General features: G+C 44.5%; 1 protein-coding gene across 10 annotated transcripts in view; it reads right to left on the bottom strand.

Annotated features, from left to right (window-relative positions):
* LOC124037768 (ELAV-like protein 4) overlaps positions 1-25,100 on the bottom strand; it is an 82,415-nt gene that overhangs the window by 10,038 nt on the left and 47,277 nt on the right. For 6 of the 10 annotated variants that reach the window (XM_046352790.1, XM_046352796.1, XM_046352798.1 and 3 more), the window contains 4 exons: positions 21,306-21,409; positions 17,392-17,545; positions 5,980-6,214; positions 2,654-2,692 (listed from right to left, as the gene is read on the bottom strand). In XM_046352790.1, the coding sequence (XP_046208746.1) occupies positions 2,654-2,692; positions 5,980-6,214; positions 17,392-17,545; positions 21,306-21,409 (532 nt within the window). The remainder of the gene's footprint in view (positions 1-2,653; positions 2,693-5,979; positions 6,215-17,391; positions 17,546-21,305; positions 21,410-25,100) is intronic. The other 4 variants (XM_046352791.1, XM_046352793.1, XM_046352794.1 and 1 more) reach the window with 4 other exon arrangements.

The raw sequence follows: 25,100 nt of genomic DNA, 5'->3' as shown, positions 1-25,100 counted from the left end.
AGGAAGTAAATACCTCCCCCCAAACCCGGAGGAACTCTGGTGCGGGGGAGAAGATGGCAAATCCACCCCCAGGTGATTTGCCGCTCTACGACACATCTACATCAAAGGTGGATTAACCACCAATGGTTCACTCTCCCCGCCGAATCCAATGGCTTTAGGCTGCCCCGGACTGATATCATCCGATTTGCACTCTGAAAACCCTCCAGAGCCAACCAGGGATAGTATATCATCCCCGGAATCTGGACTCTGACCACTGCCAGAGAAGCCGGAATGAGCCTAACTCGGCTTAAATGTCACCCCAGTAAACTCAGACCACCGCTGCTACTCTCTCCTGACCTCAGACAACCACATTCCAGAGATCGCTTGACCAGCACACCCTTCGCCAGCAGCCCCAATTTTTATCACAAAGTCAGCTCGACGGCCAATGGAAGTTGAACCCAGCCGGAGACAATAGTCACATGAACTGATCCGAGCCAAAGCCTCCTGAGCGTGTTTTCACCCCAGGCAAACAGGACAGCACTCGTGAGTATCGTTTATTTTCATTGTGAAACCACATGCCCTACGGAAAGATCAGAGGTCCAAACTCGGATGGTTAGCCTTTTTGAACGTACTCTTACCAACGGCCATCTTACTCAAGCAAGGAACCATTAGCTACACAAGCAGAGCAGAAAGTAGTCCGCTTTTAGCAAACAGAAAAACCAAGACTCAAGACTTGCAACATCTATTGGGACGAGTACTCTCTCCCCACTAACAGACACCTAAGTCAGAGCTGAATCTCGTAGTCTTCATGTGCTTGAAAAGTTTCTAAATTGTGTGACACGTTCTTCCTTCAAGCGAGCTGAAGAGGAAAGAATTGAGGAAATGAATGCGAGCCCTGGTATTATAGCCAGGAAAGTGGGGTTTCCATGGGTGTGCACCACATCCATTGGCCCGTTGGGCGCAATTTCTGTTTTCTTCAGGTGAATTTGATCGTTGATTCCACATAGTATGTTATACCGAGTGACAGACTGAAAGGGAACTTCTAGTCACTTCAAGGCCTTTTTTTAACACATTCTATTCTGATTTCTTTGTCTGGGAGAAATAACACCTTCATGGTCATTTGGATGTTAATGCAGGCGTGTGTGAGGGTGAGAGACAAGCAGGCTGGCTAACAGAGCCACAGAGGAGACTACAGTAGTGTCTACCAGGGCAAATACAAACACACTGTGTTGATCTTCTATAGAGGAGTTGCATAGCAACAAGGAGGCTGACCTGCAGTGATCCCACCCTCCCCTAGCTCCCACCTCCACCTTGTACTGTTCACTTCTAAAATACACTGACTATTACTACTACTACTACTACACTTGCCTTTGTTCATTAATCACCACTTCAAACCATGTGCTTAGCAGGCAAGAGGCTATTCTCAAGGCAAGGCTTGTTGGATTTCTGTATTCCAAACACTACTGCTTTGACAGTTTGTACATATTCAATAGTTTTTGCCTTGGTGCTGTGTTGTTGAACCAGCAGGCACTGCAGCATATTAGTAAATATCATAAATGTTTTCTCTTATTTTTGTGGTAATTTTCTTGGTCAGATAATTTGCACCCCCCTTCAACTGAATTAATTGTTTCCTGCCCCCGTACAAATAGTGATGCGTCGCCCAAGGAATGCTAGACAGATGAGTTGCTGCCTGGGACATTGACGGAGAGCTAGGTGTTAAAGATGATTTCTCATGCATCATTCTGTCACTGTGTTATAGTTGAGCCTTCGCTCCCTGATTCTGCCGAGCAGAAATGAATGCTTATCACTATTATGGAAACCGAGGAATTCAGGGGATTGGCCCTCATCACAGAACAAGCCTTTTAATCATTCCATTTAAAAATGGAAAAAAGAAAATGCTGCTTTTTTTCATGCTACATCTGGGATCACAGCCTTTTCAAAGGAACTCACTGATTACTGTAACATGCAACAAAATGTCATCAGCTGATATCATGTCTCAGAGCCGCTTCACTTTATGTAACATCAACAGCAGCACAAGCAAAAGATATGAGCAAAAGGAGGTGATCAGAAGTCGAACTGGCTTCAGTGAAACAACGTTTCCTGCAGGGATCCAGGTGTCTCTAGCCTTGACCCCTTAACCCCAACACCCATCACTACTTGTGCCTGATGTTATAACCTATTGTAATACTAATACAAGTATTATTACAAAAATGGTGGCAAAATCCTATTGAATTGGTTGGTTTGATACTGTGAATCTGATTCACAGCATTAAAATGAGGTGATTCTAAACTGAGCTTGATCCCAATGTAACATCTAGATCTGGACAGAGGTTAGGCTAGAGTACCTGAATCTGGTAGAAAACAACACCTGAAAACAAGAGCTACACACAAGAGAACAGAAATATACACATAAACTATCCAAAGCATCGGAACGTAAAAGTCAGCAATCATCATACAAAGCAAATTGAACATTAGAAAACAAAATACCACTGTTTTCCTTTTGGACTAGTGGTTGGTGGATTCAAATTAAACAAGGCTAAAGAAAACCAAAAAAAAAATCAACGCAGAATAACCTTGAACTGAATCGAATGCAAGTGACTTCCAAAAATGAAGAAAACAAGAGATAAATAATTTTGTCAACATGGACATCTGGCATTCAGTGAAGTTTTAATTACCTCTTTACGCCATAGGCCATATTAAGCAAATTGTCCAGCCTGTAAAGAGAAGGAGGGTTCTGGGGTTAATGCCAGGCAGATGGTCGACTCACTCAATGGAACTAATGCTACATCCCTGCCTCAATCAAAGAAGAAAGCCATCCAGAGATGGGCCATTACACTGAGGAGCCACACCAGTCAGGGTTGGTGTCATTCACACAGTAACTAAGTAGCAGGCTAGCTAGCAATAGTACTGTACAGCGCTATCACAAGAGGTCACTCTGACGCCCAATCAGCCAGCACAATGAGACCCATTTTCACACTCCACACATTCTTATGCTGCATGTGGCTTTCAGAGTGGTTCCACTGTACATCTCTGCTGTTGTGTTGAGGTCAAATAATTGATAAGTGATTTATAATTGTGGGTTAAGCCATAGTACTTACGTCAAAGAAAATTTAGAAATCTTGTCTTTCTCATTCAATTCAATGTCGATCCTGAGTCTAGACAGCATAATGAAAGAATGATTCTTTTCATTATTATTCCATTTGGCCTTAAGGTACTTTTCCATTATGTTTGTAATTTTCAAGAAGGTTGTGAGACAAATTGAATATATATTATAGTACTAAATAGAAGCCTACAATAATAATTCAAAAATCAAGACATGCCCCCTTCTCCAGAGTTCTGTCAGTGTAATGGTCATTTTTGTGAGAGATAGTAAAGGTTTTAAGATAGGAAGATGACAGGAATAAAGTTGCATAGTAAAACAATAACCGACCAAAAGTAACAGTAACTGAGCAAAACATTTTGTTTCCTGTTGACCCCTTTCCATGTGGAAAGGTTATGACGTTTCATATGGGATGGTGTGTGTTAAGCCCAAATCAAACTCAACGTTTATGTTTTTATGCACGTGAACATGCTGGAATTAGAATGCACGGTAGTGAAGGATAGAAAACAAGAGGTCCGCGCGTCAATAGCATCATAGAGCGTCAGATTAGAAAGCAGGTCTATTTTTCTCGTGTCAACGCAGCTACGCAAAGCAATGCTGGTAAAATGATCGGATAAATTGCCAGAAAGTAGGCATTGTTACGTCTGGAATTGTGACATGTATAGATAAAACGTGTCTATTTATTGTTGATAATAATACTGCCAGTGCCAATAATACATATTTGAAAACAATAATGTTATGCCTAGATGTGTTGATTTCGATCACAGGCATATAGACTAGGCAGGCTACAGCTAGGAAACTCCAGGAACTCCGATTTCAAGAGAGAATACTGTTAGTAGAAAGAACGAGACTGGCTAAATTCTTTATAAACTGCTCGGGTTTATTCTCTACAACTGTCCTCATAAACATTTGTGAGCTAACATAACAATTGTTTAGAGCAGGCAGGTACAGTGGCTCCCGTAGGACATATAAGGTGAGTCAAAGGAACACAACAATAATTCACAAGGGCTACATAGCGAACTTAATAAATAAACTGTTTATTATGGATTCTTATGACAATTAAGTTGGCATACGCTCTGCACTGAATGTGAATTGACACTCTTCACTCTTTAAAAATCTGTGTTTTACCCCCCTTTTCTTCCAAATTTCGTGATATCCAATTGGTAGTTAGTCTTGTCCCATCGCTGCAACTCCCGTACGGACTCAGGAGAGGCGATGGCCGCACCAATGTGTTGGAATGCGCCCGGCCCGCCACAGGAGTTGCTAGAGCGTGATGGGACAAGGACATCCCAGCCGGGCCAAACCCTCCCATAACCCGGACGACGCTGGGCCAATTGTCGGAACCAGAATCTGTAGTGACACAGCATGCACTGCGATGCAGTGCCCTGGACCGCCACTCGGGAGGCCCGACGCGCTCTACTCTTGTGTGCAAATTTGGACGCCGTTGACGGTGTCTCTCCGTGTGATTTGGGTTTTAGTCAGTGCTGCTAGCTGGCTGGGAGGAACAATCAGGCTGGTCATGCAGACGGATAGTCACTGTGCTCAGTGGGCCAAGGATGGAAGCCCCTCAGCCACATAAATCAGAGGCTTTTTGGATGCGGCCTACTTGGCCACTCAATGACCTTCATGTGTCACATGGGTCTGCACTGTCTCATGTCTTATTAAGCCCTTCAGCCTAATGGAAGGGTTGGGAACTTGGGGCCATTCTAAAGTACTTCTCCCCTTCAAAACACACAGTCTGTCTGTGCTACAGGTCATCAGTGGGCAGAGATGCCGTCTGTGAACCTGACAAAAAAAATCTAAACAAAGCACAAATTTATGTTGACTCATTAAGGCAGCAATTAGGCCATTATGTGGGCTGGGACTGAACAATCTGCTTTGTGGGTAAATGAGTCAATTGGACTGGAAGCTCTAAGGAGGCGCTTCAGGACGCTGTGCTGGAGACATCTGCTGGGCTGCTGCTGCAAAAACCAACCTGCCTTGGATGCCAGCTTTTCACACTGCCTCTCCAAGCACTCAGCACACAATAGGGCCTTTGTGCTGTTTCTCAATGCATGTAAATGAGAAAGGTCCATTTAAAAAATCTGTTCAGTTAAAACCTGCTCATACCTTAGATATAATAAGCATAATAAGCATCATTTACTTATTACTGTAATTATTAACGTGGAGAATCAGTAATAACTGAAACCTACTGTTTTTCTTTTCTTTTGTTTGCTTCTTAGAGGAGGACCAGAAAAACAGGCCTTACATTTAATGGTGGAAAATGGCCGACTTTGACAGGACAGGTGATGCACTTTCTGAGGTTGTGGGTTAGGTTAAGTCCTGTGGCTGTTGGTTGTAATAGTGAGGTCTTTGTGTATTACAGGCAGCTAGCTAGCTCTTGATCGCCTAAGAGTGCTCAGACTTTGTTGGTCTTACTTTTCTGTAATCTGGGCCAAAATCTGAAATACATTTTTCGTTCAGGTCATAATTTGAATTTTCTCATTGTGATTATCATGAGTATCATGGGGTATATTTTATTTGGGAATGAACCCTGGGAGGTAAGAGGGGATAACCGTTTGTTTCATTATGGAATAAGGAGAGTGATCTGATGAGGTGATGTGATGGAGACATTGTGAACGACAGAACCCCACTGTCTCTTGTGAACAGTTCTACTCTGATATGTGTGGAGCTTCAGGAAACCCACTCTTTTGGAACAGAAATGCATTCTTGTTTGAATGCACCAAGAATCAGAGACCACATTGGTGATTGATGACTCAAAAGGTTGTTGATCGTTGCAATTAGACATAAAAATCCCATACTCAATTTTACAGTACATATTATATTCTCTCTGAACCAATAACCCAATGGCTGAACCTGACCATGACCTCCCGACCCTTGTTGTGAGCCCCAGGTGTTTACCTGAACCTCTGGGCCTGGTGGTGGAGGGGGCCTGGGTACCGGCGGTTGGGTGACTGGTACAGCTGGGACAGAAGGGCTTGGCTGGTCTTCTGGCTGGGGTTGTTGGCGAACTTGACAGTGATGGGCTCGGCAGCTCCAGAGGGTTTCTGTCCATTCAGCCCCTTGATGGCCTCCTCAGCCTCTATCCTCTTATCAAAGCGAATGAATCCCACACCCCGCGAACCACCTGTGGGGCCAACACATCACAAACAGGAGGGGCGTCCTTTTACTTCACGTGGTTCCGGTTAGATCACACACATCTACACATACATACTGTACATCTCACAGCCCATGTTCTCTGTTTCATACATGGTACAGAGAGGATATCTGTAGTCATGTATAAAGCAATGTTTAGGGGATACAATGAGTTGGAAATGATTTGTTTTCCATTCTGGGAGGGATTGCTTTCTGGGTTACTTAAAGAACACAGAATAGAGCAGAGGGAAAAGTGAAGGCACAGCCATGATTTCCTGTGCTGTCAAAGAGACAGTTAATTTTGTCTTCCTCTCTCACAAAGAGCATGAGAGCTGATGCCCGCTGATGCAGAAATGCTGTTATGTTGTTTGGGTGCTAGCTGCTGTAGTGCTACGTCTCCTCAGCTCGTTGAGGCTACTGCGTGAGGCACTTTGGACTCAGCACACACTGCAGTTCTCCTCCTAGCTGAAGGCCACACACTCAGGCCTCACGTCGTGTTGTCGGTGACATTTGAGTCGTTTCCAAGGCAATGTATTTTGACCGCCACCTGAAAGTAACATTGAGAGACGCACTGCCCGGAAGGTCTTTTGTTGGGCTCCATAAATGCGTGCTTCTCATTTTTAATGAGGCTCGCTGACTGGCCCTGGGGATGCTCGCTCAGTGACAGCACGCTGCCAGGTCTATTTGCATAACACTGTGTGTGTACAGACTGGCATCTCTACACCACACACAGAAACACTTTTTTATTGGCATTTCGCTCTCTGCTCTCAAAACGTTGCCTGCGCGCTTATTGAGGTCTTTCTGTTCCGCTGTCTCATTGTCTTCTTGAATCGGACTCCTTTGACATGTGCAGCCCTGAACACATATTTACACACAATCTCTCCAATGCCGAATGCTTTCATTCACTCTAATGCTGTGTTATTTTCACCGAGGGTTGCTGCCGTTCTTGACAATCTCTCCAATGCCGAATGCTTTCATTCACTCTAATGCTGTGTTATTTTCACCGAGGGTTGCTGCCGTTCTTGACAATCTCTCCAATGCCGAATGCTTTCATTCACTCTAATGCTGTGTTATTTTCACCGAGGGTTGCTGCCGTTCTTGACAATCTCTCCAATGCCGAATGCTTTCATTCACTCTAATGCTGTGTTATTTTCACCGAGGGTTGCTGCCGTTCTTGACAATCTCTCCAATGCCGAATGCTTTCATTCACTCTAATGCTGTGTTATTTTCACCGAGGGTTGCTGCCGTTCTTGACAATCTCTCCAATGCCGAATGCTTTCATTCACTCTAATGCTGTGTTATTTTCACCGAGGGTTGCTGCCGTTCTTGACAATCTCTCCAATGCCGAATGCTTTCATTCACTCTAATGCTGTGTTATTTTCACCGAGGGTTGCTGCCGTTCTTGACAATCTCTCCAATGCCGAATGCTTTCATTCACTCTAATGCTGTGTTATTTTCACCGAGGGTTGCTGCCGTTCTTGACAATCTCTCCAATGCCGAATGCTTTCATTCACTCTAATGCTGTGTTATTTTCACCGAGGGTTGCTGCCGTTCTTGACAATCTCTCCAATGCCGAATGCTTTCATTCACTCTAATGCTGTGTTATTTTCACCGAGGGTTGCTGCCGTTCTTGACAATCTCTCCAAATCCCTTCCCTGCCTTCCATGTATCTGTAATTTATAATTAGGTTGTCACAGCTAGAAAATAATGAACACATAGCCTGTTATTCCAACGGGGTTTGAATTGTTGGCATACAGCTCTGGCTCCGGTGTGAAACGAGGGTCGCACTGCTGCTTCGGGAGAAAATACTGTCATACCGGTATTCCTAGGTGGTAACTAGTGCATTTTGTTTTTGTATATTCTGTTGATTTGTCTGTCACTTTACACCGAGTGTACAAAACATGAGGAACACCTGCTCTTTCTATGACATAGGCTGACCAGGTGAATCCAGGTCAAAGCTATGACCCCTTATTGATGTCACTTGTTAAATCCACTTCAAATTAGTGTACAGTGCATTTGGAAAGTATTCAGACCCCTTGACTTTCCCCCCATTTTGTTACATTACTGCCTTATTCCAAAATGGATTAAATCATTCCCCCCCCTCATCAATCCACACACAATGCCCAGTAATGACAAAGCAAAAACAGGTTTTTAGACTTGTTGCACATTAAAAAAGAAGAAGAAAGAAATATCACATATACATAAGTGTTCAGACCCTTTACTCAGTACTTTGTTGAAGCACCTTTGTCAGCAATTACAGCCTCGAGTTTTCTTGGGTATGAGGCTACAAGCTTGGCACACCTGTATTTGGGGTGTTTCTCCCATACTTCTCTGCAGATCCTCTCAAGCTTTCGGTTTAGATGGGGAGCGTCGCAGCACAGCTATTTCAGGTCTCTCCAGAGCTGTTCGATCAGGTTCAAGTCCGGGCTCTGGCTGGGCCACTCAAGTATGTTCAGAGATTTGTCCCGAAGCCACTCCTGCGTTGTCTTGGCTGTGTGCTTAGGGTCATTGTCCTGTCTGAGGTCCTGAGCACTCTGGAGCAGGTTTTCATCAAGGATCTCTCTGTACTTTGCGCCATCTTTCCCTTGATCCTGCCCAGTTTCTCAGTTCCTGCCGCTGAAAAACATTCCCACAGAATGATGCTGCTACCACCATGCTTCACCGTAGGGATGGTGCCAGGTTTCCTCCAGACGTGATGCTTGGCATTCAGGCCAAAGAGCTAAGTCTTGGTTTCATCAGACCAGAGATGACCAGACCATTGTTTCTCATGGTCAGAGTCCTTTAGGTGACCTTTGCAAACTCCAAGCGGGTTGTCATGTGCCTTTTACTGTGGAGTGGCTTCCGCCTGGCCACTCTACCATAAAGGCCTGATTGGTGGAGGGCTGCTGAGATGGTTGTCCTTCTGGAAGGCTCTCCCATCTCCGAAGAGGAACTCTGAAGGTTTGACAGTGTGACCATTGGGTTCTTAGTTACCTCCCTAGTTTGGCCGGGCAGACAGCTCTAAGAAGAGTCTTGGTGGTTCCAAACTTCTTCCATTTAAGAATGACCACTGTGTTTTCTGGGACCTTCAATGCTGCAGAAATGTTTTGGTATCCTTCCCCAGATCTGTGCCTTGACACAATCCTGTTTCGGAGCTCTACGGACAATTCCTTCGATCTCATTGCTTGGTTTCTGCTCTGACATGCACTGTCAACTGTTGGACTTTATATAGACAGGTGTGTGCCTTTCCAAATCATGTCCAATCAGTTGAATTTGCCACAGGTGGGCTCCAATCAAGTTTTAGAAACATCTCAAGGATGATCAATGGAAACAGGATGCACCTCAACTCAATTTTGAGTCTCATAGCAGATGGTAATACATTTACAAAAATGTCTAAAAAACAGTTTTCACTTTGTCATTATGGGATATTGTGTGTAGATTGATATGGAAAAAATATATATTTAATCAATTTTAGAATAAGGCTGTAAAATGTAGAAAATGTCAAGGGGTCTGAATACTTTCTGAATGCACTATAGATGAAGAGGAGGAGACAGGTTAAGGAATGATTTCTAAGCCTTGAGACAATTGAGCCATGGATTGTGTATGTGTACCATTCAGAGGGTGAACAGAGTATGGTAGTAGGTGCCAGGCACACCGGTTTGAGTGTGTCAAGAACTGCAAAGCTGCTGGGTTTTTCACACAACAGTTTCCGTGTGTATCAAGAATGGTCTACCACCCAAATGACATCCAGCCAACTTAACACAACTGTGGGAAGCATTGGAGTCAACATGGGCCAGCATCCCTGTGGAACGCTTTCAACACCTTGTAAAGTCCATGCCCTGATGAATTGAGGCTGTTCTGAGGGCAAAAGGGGAAAAGGGATGGGGTGCAACGTAATATTAGGAAGGTGCTCCTAATGTTTAGTACACTTAGTGTGTAAAATCAGAGTTGGGCTTTGTTTTGCTAACTTCACTTTATGCATACCAACTGTGCAAAAATCTATGAGACGACTTTGAATCAACGTGGAAAACGGATTGAATTTGTAAAAACTCATAACATAACTACGTAGTTAAATAAAGGTTAAAATGTATTTTTAAATATGGGCTTTTTCTTTGGTTTACCAAACTTTTCACCTAAATCCAATGACTTGGTGAATTTTTTGGGTTGGTTTCATGTTGAATTCACATTAGCTGACAACCCAAACAAATGTAAATCAACACTTGACGCTGAACTGACGTCTGTGCCCAGTGGGTAGCTTTGTTTGTTCACCTTTTTCTACATAAACCCAATAGCTACTACTGTCAAGATAGGAGGGGTTGTATTATAAGACTACATTATTTTGAGATGCAATATGCTTATTTCACTGTTTCAGAGCTGTGAAATACATGTTGACACCCTATGGACTCTTCTCCTTTGGGGATATGATCACACCTCATTGGAAGAGAGAAGACAAGCACCAGTCCTCTAAGACCCATGGCCTTGAACTGCACCAGGATGCAGATGCTTGAAGAGGTCTACACACCAGTATTGCTTGGTATAGAGACGAAGGCTGAAAACACATTCAGCGTGGGATCTGAGGAAAACACCCCAGCCACTTGAATGAAGTGGTGAACCGAAGAGGTGTCTTAAAGAAAGGGGTGTGAAGAGTGGAGGGCTACTGCATTGGTATCTGGGACTAACTCTGTCCTTGTGTATGTGGAGAGGTAGAAGGGTATTGTGTCTGTACACTAGTGCTGTGGAGAGAGGTGAGAGGGTATTGTGCCTATACACTAGTGCTGTGGAGAGAGGTGAGAGGTTATTGTGCCTATACAGCAGTGCTGTGGAGAGAGGTGAGAGGGTATTGTGCCTATACAGCAGTGCTGTGGAGAGAGGTGAGAGGGTATTGTGCCTATACAGCAGTGCTGTGGAGAGAGGTGAGAGGGTATTGTGCCTATACACTAGTGCTGTGGAGAGAGGTGAGAGGTTATTGTGCCTATACAGCAGTGCTGTGGAGAGAGGTGAGAGGGTATTGTGCCTATACAGCAGTGCTGTGGAGAGAGGTGAGAGGGTATTGTGCCTATACAGCTGTGCTGTGGAGAGAGGTGAGAGGGTATTGTGCCTGTACACTAGTGCTGTGGAGAGAGGTGAGAGGGTATTGTGCCTGTACACTAGTGCTGTGGAGAGAGGTGAGAGGTTATTGTGCCTATACAGCAGTGCTGTGGAGAGAGGTGAGAGGGTATTGTGCCTATACAGCAGTGCTGTGGAGAGAGGTGAGAGGGTATTGTGCCTATACAGCAGTGCTGTGGAGAGAGGTGAGAGGGTATTGTGCCTATACAGCAGTGCTGTGGATAGAGGTGAGAGAGACTTTGACCCCACTAACAGTAACACCTCTCATTTCTTCTTTCACTGAATGCCCTATAGACATTCTGGGCATGAAGAGAAACACTGCAACTGTACTGCAAGGTCGGCTGGCCTAATGCAATTACACCACAGCAGGCTAGGCGACCATGACCTTTGCCCTGTGACTGTGATACATTGGCAGAGAGACTTCATACAAGCAGTTCTGTGTGTCAAACTGCTGACAGCTGGTGCTTCGGAGGACAATCTAATGTAGGGTATCATTTGGATTCCATCTGGGGTTCCCCAAGCAAGGCAGAAACCGAACAAAACGATCCCGGAAGTAATTTACCTAATAGTTTAAATAAAAATGAAATGACTGTCTTAGTGTTGAGAAAAAAAAATGTCACTGACTTTTTCAGCATTAACATAATGAGCTTCCAGCTGTTTTTTGTGGTTGTTTTTTTGTTTTTACAGCATACCGAAACAAAGCAAACATGCAGGCTGAGGGAGTCTGGGAAGCAGCCTGTACCATCAGCCGGTTCCAGCACTTATCACAGACCATACAGCATTAGGCCACCAATGCACAACGGTCTACAGGCACTTTCCTTCTCAGAAATCAGCTGGGCTTATGTAACTCTCTACCTGTGCTTATCTATTCCCAGCACACATGAACACTGAGAATGGCTGGTTTATTAATAACCCTAACCAGAACAAGGGAAGACAGTGGCAAGGAGCTGCTGGTGCCCTGACAAAGAATTCTGCATGCCCACTGCACTTGGGCGCTACCAGGGTGCTCCCCAACGCTACGCTCTCAGCCCGGGGACAATAAGACCAACATTCCTCTGGGAGATCTGGAGATCTGATCATCTGGCCAGGTGGCTGACGAAAGCCGTTGCTCTGCTCTCCAAACTTGAGCATTTTGCTGCCGTTTCTCATTCCACTCTTTTAAGTGGCTATGCCAACTGTATGGAACGTTTTATTAAACAGTCACGTGAAATACATTAGAGGAAGAAAAAAACACATCTTATCACCTCCTAATCAGAGGGAGCGAGAGGGGGAAAAAAAGGCCCCGTTTTAAGTAACTCACTTTGTGGGGATAGATACACATGGACTTTGAAAAGGCATTGGGATAGAAACCTTTTTGAAGAGCTTAGGTGCTCTCTGCTCCGCTCAGTAAAAGCAGAGTTAAAGCCATCTGTCTGCTTCTATGTGTGACCACAGGCCAAAGTAACCATGTAATACACTCCATGTTATGGAGTCTGGTGGGTTATAGACACCAGGACAGAGAAGAATTGTACAAAGTATTATTTCCCCTGTATATGAATCAGGTTTGCCCCTACGTGGTCTTGATGTTTAGCCAAACATGGTGGGGATTCTATGCGAGCCAGAATGTACTACACCATATATCATCAACCTCCACTGTAAGACTGTAGATGTGCATATGGAGAGGAAGTCACATACTGATTGATAAAGTAGAAATTCAATAGGGGTTGTATGTACAGCACCAGTCAAACATTTGGACACACCGACTCAATCCAGAGGTTTTCTTTATTTTGACTATTTTCTACATTGCAGAATAATTGTGAGGACATCACAACTACGAAATAACACACATGGAATAATGTAGTAACCACAAAAGTGTTAATCAAATCAAAATATATTTTCTATTTGAGATTCTTTAAAGCAGCCACCCGTTGCCTTGATGACAGCTTTGCACACTCTTGGCATTCTCTCAACTAGCTTCATTAGGTAGTCACCTGGAATCCATTTCAATTAACAGGTGTGCCTTGTTAAAAATTAATTTGTGGAATTTCTTTCTTTCTTAATGTGTTTGAGACAATCAGTTGTGTTGTGACAAGGTATGGGGTGGTAAACAGAAGACAGCCCTATTCGGTAAAAGACCAAGTCCATATTATGGCAAGAACAGCTCAAATAAGCAGGGAGAAACAACAGTCCATCATTACTTTAAGACATGAAGACATCAAGAACTTTGAAAGTTTCTTCAAGTGCAGTCGTCAACACAGGAAAGGAAGTCCCAGAGTTATGGAGGATAAGTTCATTAGAGTTACCAGCCTCAGAAATTGCAGCCCAAATAAACGCTTCACAGAATCCAAGTAACAGACACACCCCAACTTCAACTATTCAGAGGACACTGTGTGAAATCAGGCCTTTGTGGCCAAATTGCTGCAAAGAAACCACTACTAAAGGACACCAATAAGAAGAAGAGACTTGCTTGGGCCAAGAAACACGAGCAATGGACTTTAGACCAGTGGAAATTTGTCCTTTGGCCTGATGAGTCCAAATTTGAGATTTTTGGTTCCAACCACTGTGTCTTTGTGAGACACAGAGGAGGTGAATGGATGATCTCCGCATGTGTGGTTCCCACCGTTAAGCATGGAGGAGGAGGTGTGATGGTGTGGGATTGCTTTTCTGGTGACTCTGTCAGTGATTTATTTTGTATTGAAGGCACACTTAACCAGCATGGCTACCACAGCATTCTGCAGCGATACGCCATCCCATCTGGTTTGCGCTTAGTGGGACTGTCATTTGTTTTTCAACAGGACAATGACTCAACACACCTCCAGGCTGTGTAAGGGCTATTTGACCAAGGAGAGTGATGGAGTGCTGCATCAGATGACCTGGCCTCCGCAATCCCCTGACCTCAACCCAATTGAAATGGTTTGGGATGAGTTGGACCTCAGAGTGAAGGAAAAGCAGCCAACAAGTGCCCAGCATATGTGGGAACTCCTTCAAGACCGTTGGAAGAGCATTCCAGGTGAAGCTGGTTGAGAGAATGCCAAGAGTGTGCAAGGCAAAGGGTGGCTACTTTGAAGAATCTAAAATATATTTTGATGTGTTTAACACTTATTTGGTTACTACATGATTCCATATGTGTTATTTCATAGTTTGATGTTTTCACTATCATTCTACAATATAGAAAATAGTACAAATAAAGAAAAACCCTTGAATGAGTAGGTGTCCAAACTTTTGACTGGTACTGCATGTGTGTAGTGCATATGAATGTTCTGCATGCTTATTATTGTAATATATAATAATAATATGTGAGCAATAGTAAGTAGTCTGTGTGACTAGGGGTAGACAACAACCCTCTGTAATATAAGAGAAACAGGCACTTTTTCACTTAAGGGTTTAACTGGTAAAAGCAAGCTCTCCGGATCAATTGTATTTGCTCTCATTGATGTGACGTGTATTGACTGACTGCTGTGCGCCTGGGCCCTGCAGGGATGTTCAGAATATTTAACTATTGATCAATGTCTCTCCATATTATTTTTCCTTCTCATTGATGTTAGCTTAAACCAGCTGTTCGTATTGAACATCATGATCTGACAACATTCCCAAAGGTTAGTGAGAGTGATGCGGTATAAAAATGCTGCTCCGCAATAGTTCTTCCAATATAGAGAAGAAATATATATATCCATTCTGCAGGGATCAATAGAAAGAGAGGGAGAGAAGAGAAAGATACTAATATTGGCAAAACACTTTGGTTACATGATTGATGTGTTACGCAATGACTGCCAGGCCTGCATCAGAGAGGTTGAGCCAAAGGGCTCGTGTGTGATGTTCTGATTGTGTTGGAGAGAAGAATCTTCATGATCAGGACATTGCCACTCAGCGCTAAGGCTCTGTAATAACAGAACTCCCCATTCCTGACTTATTGTCAAGTCAATGTGAGTTCAGTCAGAAATACTTGGACTATTTGTAACAGAACATTGTCTTCTCTATGAACGATGCAAACTGTGGCTCAACAAAGTTATTTCTGGACGATACTGAGCAGGAGACTGACTGCAATTTGCATCAAGTTGATTAAGGTCTGTGAAAATGAAGTAAATATCCCCTTCAGTGAGTTTGAGCACATTTGTTTATTCCAAACTGATTCGTAGATTGGGCTTTGGAGCTTGTGGCTCACTCTGAACCACAGTCATGTGGGCTTGGCATCTACTGTCAGAACAGACATGTCTGAAACTGAACATATGGAGTGAAATTCTGATTTGGAAAAATGACAATTTGTTGATAATATTTGACATTTGTGTGTGTAATGATGTTGAAATCACATGATTAGCTGTCCTATACTGTACATATTAATGGTTAACCACTAAAAAGGTCAAGCACAAAGGCAAAGCTTTTAAACTTTCTCTTTCTATCTTCCCCTCTGTCTCTCTCACCCACAGTTACACTTGTGCGAGTAGCAGGAGAGTTTTAATTTGCGGTCCATTCCTCTTTATGGCGGTACTTGTGAACTGGGAAGATGTGCCAGCGCTGAGCTCTCGGGGTCCTCTAAAATCCTCCTTGTTTCTTAATCACCAGCAACTAAAATGTAATTAGTCATTAAAATTCTTCCAGCGGATCCCCCTGCCTCAGGGGAGACATTTCTGGGCTGGGCCTGCATGTGCTGCTGGGCCAGACACTGTGTGTGTGAGAGAGGAAGAGAGAAAGAGAGAAGAGAGGAGAATAGAGTAAAGGAGTGTTAGAGAGAGTGCATGTGTGCACATCCGAGGAGGCAGAAGCTTTGCCTGTCTCTCTGTGGAGTGGTTCTGGCACTGTGAGACATGTAAGGTTATGATCCTGCCTACTGTTCCCTTCAACAGTGTGGTTGGGAAACAATGGAGAAGCTGACGAGTCTATTGGCAGATCAGCAGGATGAGCACTGGGCTTGTGAAGAACCTGCTTGGGAAACTGTTCTGCTTCTTAAGACTGAAACTGTGCGCAAGCATGGTAATAACATGAATTATTGAGACCCAGAATGTGTCAGACATTCTATTCCATGGCAATTTAGGCTAAGCTAGTTTGATTTATTTATGACGGTGGTTTGTGACTAGACAAAAAAAAACTGGAGTCTAATTAGCATTATAATTAGATCACGTTTATGAATCAAAATCACTGAGTTTAAGCTAGAGACTTCTGGTTTTTGCATGGGCCGCGTCTCAATCAACCGCATCCACCGGTGTCGGCCATTATGCGCTGAGGTGGAAGGCACCTGATCTACAACAGTGTTTATGAGACCAGGAGACATCCCGGAAACGGTTTGAGCGAGAAACAAGTTCTGAAAGCTGAGATTCTCCCGAACACGAAAGTGTCATCCGTTTTGCTTTACGTAGGCTAACTGCATTAAGGCCAACGTTCCATCAAATATTTTCTTGACATATATATATATATATAGATTTTTTAGACCTACAGGGGTCCTAAAATTCCCTAATCAAATAGCTAAATAGTCCATCTTAAAGACAATCTTATTAAAATAATTCCATATGTTAGCTTAGTCCATATATCGCCATCTAGAGGCTTAGACTCTAGGGGGTTTAGGAGAATTTCAAGCTGGCTAGCTAGTACTGCTGTTTTATGAACAGATGTGTTTTTCACGGCCTTGACTTTGCGTGTTGTTGTTTGTGATCCCAGAGGGCTGCGTGGAACAGGTCTTGTGGAAGCATACAGTAGTTGCAAATAAAACCGGCTCTCAACTTGATCCTGCTCTGCTATGCTTTGCCCCAGTACCAGGTCTGATGTATTCTGCTTAGGCAAACGAGTGTGGCTTTACAATGTGCTGCACTCATTCTGCTTCATCAGTACACATTACACATAACACTGGAGCCTGCCGCAGGCAGACAAAACCTCGGAAATGGATCTAAGAGCTGTGCAATGGAAGTCATGCTGCATGATTCTGCATCATGACAATGGTTTAATCTAGTTGTGTGCCTGCGCTCGGGTTGTGAGTTGAGTGTATTAACTCAGATGAACTTACGTTTGTGTTTTTATGTATGTGTGTGCGTGTTTAGACCAATGCTTGTGTGCTGTGCTGGCTAGGGAGTTGGTTTCTGTGGGTGTGTGCGTGCGTATATAAATGAAAAGGCGACCCATGGATACCTGTGACCTGGTCCACCAGGATGCGAGAGGTGATGATGCGTCCATACTGGGAGAAGAGCTGCTCCAGGTCCTTCTGAGTCATAGTCTTGGGCAGACCACTCACATACAGGTTAGCGTCTCGGATGGAGGCTGAGCTGGGTCGTGCATATGACACCTGAGGAGAAAGGTGGAATGGGGTAGAGATGGGTATTAGATATAAGAGGTGATGGACATGGGTGTAGCATAGCTTTCGTCTTACTTCTATGAGAACGTTTGAGCCAACAGCATTGGATTGTACTTTGTCCATGGCGTTGGCAGAGATGTCTGTGTAACTTGTTTTTAATGACTTGAATCACAGGGCTTCACCTGACTGAGCTTGTTTGAATTAGCACATTAGTTTTCATCTAAAATCCATTTACACATTAGCCTTGCAGACCCCACGCAGAAGAGGTGTGAGGAAAGGTAGGTGCCAATTTATCTTCTGTTTCATTTGTCGTTCTACATTTTATTTGTGTACTGTAGCGGAAGGCTCACACATGACCCCTCACCCCATCAACCCTCCCCCCTATCATTAATATGGAAGTATTGGACAATACATCTTGTTAATGCTGACATAAAAACAAATGCACTCGCGCATACATTAGGTGTGTGTGTGCGTGTGTGAGAGAGAGAGGAGAGTGGGAGAGAAAGTGTGTTTACAGCCTATGCATGAGGGTGTGAGAGAGAGCGTGATGAGAGTGAGAGCGTGCGAGAGAGGGAGAGAAAGAGGGCAAGAGACATAAAGAGGTGGTTTGGCAATCCTAGTTTGCTAAGGGGGGGGTTGAATGGGGATGGCTTGTGCTGAACTGTGCGAGCTAAGCGAGGTGGGCGCCTTCTCTCACAGATCCCTCCACAGCTTTGCAACACCCTCTCTTCAGTGTGTCACACTTACCAGCACCTTGGACAGCGCCTCTCTCTCTCACAGTCACACAGTCCGTCACACTGCTGCTCTCACACAGATGTCGAAGCTTGTCTGTCATCTCTCCTGCTAGCCTGGGTCACAGCACGCACTAACCTACCTGTCTCATTCATTTCGTTAACTTTTATTTTCAAAGGCCATATAAGCTGTATAAATACACTACATTGGAAGCTAGTATTTTAAGGAGTTATGCAAGACCTTGATGTTTTAACTTCTGCCATCTTAGCTCTCTCCTGAAAAAGTCCCTGTGCTTTGTCGAAATGCTGTTCTAATTTCTCGATTACGATCTGGTTTTACTCTTTCAAAATGTTAATCCGATTATCATTGCTGACTGGGGGAGCTTTTCTATCCAGGGTTTTCATTAGGTTTGACATTTAGAGGCATTAGCCATCAAACACTGTTAAAATATGATGGATATGCAAAACATCTCAGCATAATCACAGGATATCCAGTTTAACTGTGAAGGCAAAATAATCGGATCACAGCAGTTCGCTTCCCCTTTGCCCGTCTTTCCTTTCAAACGGTCTTTCCTTCCATTTTTTCCTTCTTTCCCTTTTGCTTCTAATCGATCCCTTTATTTCCTTCGCTCCCTGTCAGTCAGCCCCAGATCCATCAACACCTTCACTAGCTGTAAGAAGTACTTGTGTGTGTGAGAGTGAAGTGTGTGTTGGGAGTTTGACGAGCGTGTTTGTGTGTGTGTTCTTTCCCAGTGTGCAGCCCTGCTCTTCTCACCTCCAGCGGGCTCCTTCCTCTCACACCTCCACAGGGTAGCAGCACCAGAGATGTGCTGAGAAACTCTGAGGTGTCATGGAGGAGGAAACCACATGTTTTAAAAGACAGAAAAAGACTGCAGAAAGATACCACCCGAGTGTGTGAAACTCTGGGGCGAACTGAGCTTCTCCTCTTTGTCTTCACCCTCGGCAGTAGTGTGAGGAAGTGTTATGAGGGTACCAGAAGGGAGAAGTGTGTCTGTGAATATTATGTCCACCCACAAATGGCTTACTGTACACTACCACGAGAGCCTACATATTAACTACAGCATTATACTACATCAATAACACGTTTCATCAGTTGAAGCCTTGTGTGAAACTGGAAAGTCATATCAAAGACACTGAGCTCTTTAAGTGTCTTCTTTAAAGAGGGCTCAAAATGTTTCCTCTGCACATCGGCGTATCAACTGTAGTTCAGTGACACCACAAGCAGCTCTCGCTTCTCTCCCACCAGAGAGCCTCACACTGGGCTGCAAGACAGAGCTGTCTGCTGCTATTAGGGAGTCTGTCTTCATTTTCATGGCAGCTTAAGATAACCTCTGGTGCAAAAAGAAAGGCCCGTAGCACTGAATGGATATTTCAAGAAGATAATGACCTTGAACACACTTATTAGAAGTTGTAAAATTGGCCTTTTTCTTCATTGCTACTCAGAAAAGGCTTATTGATAGCACAGGTAGCACAGTCAAAATAATGGGTTATGCAGTGGCAAGAATAAAAAGGGCTGGCCTCACTCTCTCATGCAGAAAGGTACTCTGCTGCTATAACTGAGAGCCAGGGTGAAGTCTAGATGCGGCTCCGTCTGACTGGCTAAGATGGACAGAGACAGACCGAGGGAGCTGTACGATGTGGAACGCTGTGTGTGTGAGAGAAAGAGAGCAAGAACGCTCTGTGTGTGAGGGAAGCGGACGTCACTTACTGGTGTGCTTGCTCTTTGGACTGTGTGTCTGCTCCAGGATGATAGACACGGAAGATTGCTCCTGCTTTATTACACAAGCTGTGGGAGGAAAGAGGCTGCGCTAGGGCTGGAGGTGGGATGAGAGAGTGAGGGTGCGTGTGCATATGTTTAGCTCTGAATAGCGCCCTCAAGAAAACAGGCAGAAGGCTCTTCTCTCTAGCCCAAGGGGACTGGCCATGGCATGCTTGTGATTCCTAAGTTAGCTGGCTTCCTAAAAACATGTCTGGTGCAAGGGGACTGGGGAGGACCGAGGAGCGTCACTGGTACCGTAGCGTGGGTTGGAAGCCCGGGTGCTAGCTTGGCCCTCTGGGGCCCCATCTCAGCAGAGTACATTAGCGAGCGAGAGTGGCAGAGGGACGATACACACACAGACCCTGTGACTCATCCTGACCCCTGTCAGCTACGCTCAGTGGGTGAGACCTGCGCAGGAATAACTGTGGGTCATGCTGACTGCGTCACACTGACACGCACACGGATGTGCGCAGGCACACACACAGCTCTGGTTGGCTGTCTCCCCATGACCTTGCCTCTCAAAGCACTGTGCTGGATTGAAAACAGGCCGAGCTGTGTTGATCTGGTGTGGCTGCTTCCCTTCACAATGTTGACCTATCATGTTCAAGGCTGTCGAGGGATTGGGGATTCTGTATGGGCTTTTCCCATTCAGCTCAGCAGGGTAATCCGATCTGATTAGATTTAGAAATATGTTACTGAGAGAGTTTGGATTATGGTAGCAGACAGATTACAGTATAGCTTAAAGCGAACAGCATAACGGAGCTATATGAGAGAAAATAGTTTTTCTGCTCAACAAGTAGAGATAAAGTAGGCCTACTAAAATGGATGTTGAGTACACTAATACAACCATACTACTAATTAAATTATACTCTCTCCATTTACCCTTCATCTTTATTTGACGTCCCAACCAATGTAATATAAATTGGAGTCCTCTATTTAACTTTGGGCAGCATTTAATAAATGTGTTTTCCTTACTCTGTCTGAAAATCTTCTAATTTCACCTTCACATTTTGACGTTTATAAATTAATTAGCATATCAGTTATACCTCACGGCTTTTAATGCTTCTGACTCTTTGATTCAGTCACTCTTTCATTTAAATGTATGCAAATTAGTGCGAATCGCCTCACTACCCAGAATTCCTACAATCTACATGGAAACTGAAGCAGTGCGGTCCTTATCACATAAACGCTGGGTGAATTGATATTCAGTGTACAGAAGGTGTTTTCCAATCAGACTTACCTTAATAGTTTTGGTTTGAAGTCTGAGTCCGTTTAATGTGTTGATGGCTTTCTCTGCATCCTTTGGGTCGATGTAGTTGACAAACCCATAGCCTAGACTCTGCCCTGTAAAACAAGAAAGAAGAGCATTTTTACAATACAGAATTCTACCCAGTATGTATTAAAATGGTACAGATACAATACTGTCATTACTATCATGCTAGTTGACTTTCAACAGACGCCCAGAGCCGTTGTAGCTATGTGATAGTTACAAAAAAATTGCTACACAAGTGTCTGGCAAGTCCAAGTGGAACACCGCACTTATAGCCATTAAAAGAAACAGACAACAGTAAGTCCACAGTGGATAGACAAAGTGAATCACGCATGTAGAACAGCGCTGTCCTAGCACCAAAGAAATAGGCAGGCAGGCTGCAGCTTAGGGACAAAATGGAGCTGCACTCCTCACATGAAACACGATGCTTCTCTCTCACTTTCAGTGGATTACCCTGGATTATCATTTCCCCATTGTTTATTAAAAACCTTGTGTCCTGGAGAGAATTTCATTGGTTCACAGCAATTTTTACCGCTCATCTCGCTGACACTGATCTGACAGCACCCTTCGGAAAGTTAGGGCACTAAAATAGAACTACGCCGTTAACGCCAATACATCCGCGGGCCTGTGGATATGTGTTCAATATCAAAGTGCCTTTTGCAAAGACTTCTCTTCTCATACTCCTCAATGTGGGCTGACAATAATTAGCCAACACAGCCAACTGCTGAGCGGCTCCCCGCTCCCTGTCACCTTCCTCCTCCCCCTTCCGCTGCTTCACAAGGAGAATTTAAGGCTCGACAAGCGTAGCTTACAAAGTGTTAGCAGAAATGAAGTGTGCTTCCGAAGCGCACTCATACAGATCTGCCTGGATGTGCTGGGTTGTGGATAATGATACAGTCCCACAGTACTCATACAGATCTGCCTGGATGTGCTGGGTTGTGGTTAATGATACAGTCCCACAGTACTCATACAGATCTGCCTGGATGTGCTGGGTTGTGGTTAATGATACAGTCCCACAGTACTCATACAGATCTGCCTGGATGTGCTGGGTTGTGGATAATGATACAGTCCCACAGTACTCATACAGATCTGCCTGGATGTGCTGGGTTGTGGTTAATGATACAGTCCCACAGTACTCATACAGATCTGCCTGGATGTGCTGGGTTGTGGATAATGATACAGTCCCACAGTACTCATACAGATCTGCCTGGATGTGCTGGGTTGTGGTTAATGATACAGTCCCACAGTACTCATACAGATCTGCCTGGATGTGCTGGTGTTGTGGATAATGATACAGTCCCACAGTACTCATACAGATCTGCCTGGATGTGCTGGGTTGTGGATAATGATACAGTCCCACAGTACTCATACAGATCTGCCTGGATGTGCTGGGTTGTGGTTAATGATACAGTCCCACAGTACTCATACAGATCTGCCTGGATGTGCTGGGTTGTGGATAATGATACAGTCCCACAGTACTCATACAGATCTGCCTGGATGTGCTGGGTTGTGGTTAATGATACAGTCCCACAGTACAGTCACTACAGATCTGCCTGGATGTGCTGGGTTGTGGATAATGATACAGTCCCACAGTACTCATACAGATCTGCCTGGATGTGCTGGGTTGTGGTTAATGATACAGTCCCACAGTACTCATACAGATCTGCCTGGATGTGCTGGGTTGTGGTTAGTGATACAGTCCCACAGTACTCATACAGATCTGCCTGGATGTGCTGGGTTGTGGTTAATGATACAGTCCCACAGTACTCATACAGATCTACCTGGATGTGCTGGTGTTGTGGATAATGATACAGTCCCACAGTACTCATACAGATCTACCTGGATGTGCTGGTGTTGTGGATAATGATACAGTCCCACAGTACTCATACAGATCTACCTGGATGTGCTGGTGTTGTGGTTAATGATACAGTCCCACAGTGTGTGTGTGTGTGTGTGTGTGTGTGTGTGTGTGTGTGTGTGTGTGTGTGTGTGTGTGTGTGTGTGTGTGTGTGTGTGTGTGTGTGTGTGTGTGTGTGTGTGTGTGTGTGTGTGTGTGTGCATATTTTGTGTGTTCACATGTACTGTATGTACACTTTCCCTCCGTTTCTGGTGGTGTCCACAGTTCAGTGTGTCTTTGGGAGTTTGCACCAATCACTGTGCCTAATCCCACCTTGGCAAGGCTGAAGGGGAGATTGGGATGTGTCCGCACCCCCAACTGCCTGGCACCACTCCCCAGGTGAGTGGAGAGATGGGACGAGGCAGCTGCTTTCAGCACGAGGCAGCTCCAAGAGGGGATTCCACCCACCAGTAAGAGAGCAGCCCACAGCAGGCGGCCATGGGCTGGCTGCCTTCCGGAGACAACGGCAACGCACAGACAAACACACTCATACTGTATGTATACTGTACATGCAAGTTAAGAAAATCTTGAAATTATCGGAGCAAACTATGAACTGCGGGAGGAGAATACAGTGCTAAAGGTTATGCAATGAAGAGAATGTGCACACACGCCTCACACACACACACACCCTGACAAGGTCAGAAAGCGGCGGTGCACTGACTGTGGGCCAACATATGCAGGCAAACTCATCTAGGCCTGATACAACAACGGCTCGCTCCGCACGCAGGCAGCCCAGCAGATTCAACGCAGCATGCTGCCTGCCTGAAATAAACACGCAGGTCTAGCACAGCACAGCAGATTCAACGCAGCATGCTGCCTGCCTGAAATAAACACGCAGGTCTAGCACAGCACAGCAGATTCAACCCAGCATGCTGCCTGCCTGAAATAAACACGCAGGTCTAGCACACCACAGCACGGTACAGAACAGATCATCCAAGCACGGCGCAGCATAGCATACAGCATGCCTTAACACAGTTCTACACAATACAGCATATAACACAGTTCTACACAATACAGCATACAGCATACAGCACCTTAACACAGTTCTACACAATACAGCAGCATACAGCATGCCTTAACACAGCATAGCATAGCATGCATACCTTAACACAGTTCTACACAATACAGCATAGCATACAGCATGCCTTAACACAGTTCTACACAATACAGCATAGCATACAGCATACCTTAACACAGTTCTACACAATACAGCATAGCATACAGCATGCCTTAACACAGTTCTACACAATACAGCATAGCATACAGCATGCCTTAACACAGTTCTACACAATACAGCATAGCATACAGCATGCCTTAACACAGTTCTACACAATACAGCATAGCATACAGCATGCCTTAACACAGTTCTACACAATACAGCATAGCATACAGCATGCCTTAACACAGTTCTACACAATACAGCATAGCATACAGCATGCCTTAACACAGTTCTACACAATACAGCATAGCATACAGCATGCCTTAACACAGTTCTACACAATACAGCATAGCATACAGCATGCCTTAACACAGTTCTACACAATACAGCATAGCATACAGCATGCCTTAACACAGTTCTACACAATACAGCATAGCATACAGCATGCCTTAACACAGTTCTACACAATACAGCATAGCATACAGCATGCCTTAACACAGTTCTACACAATACAGCATAGCATACAGCATGCCTTAACACAGTTCTACACAATACAGCATAGCATACAGCATGCCTTAACACAGTTCTACACAATACAGCATAGCATACAGCATGCCTTAACACAGTTCTACACAATAAAGCATAGCATACAGCATGCCTTAACACAGTTCTACACAATACAGCATAGCATACAGCATGCCTTAACACA

Source organism: Oncorhynchus gorbuscha, linkage group LG06 (assembly GCF_021184085.1).
Source record: "Oncorhynchus gorbuscha isolate QuinsamMale2020 ecotype Even-year linkage group LG06, OgorEven_v1.0, whole genome shotgun sequence".
In the NCBI taxonomy this organism is placed as follows: Eukaryota; Metazoa; Chordata; class Actinopteri; order Salmoniformes; family Salmonidae; genus Oncorhynchus; species Oncorhynchus gorbuscha.
The sequence above is the reverse complement of the archived record's forward strand: the minus strand, read 5'-3'. Positions and strand labels throughout refer to the sequence as shown.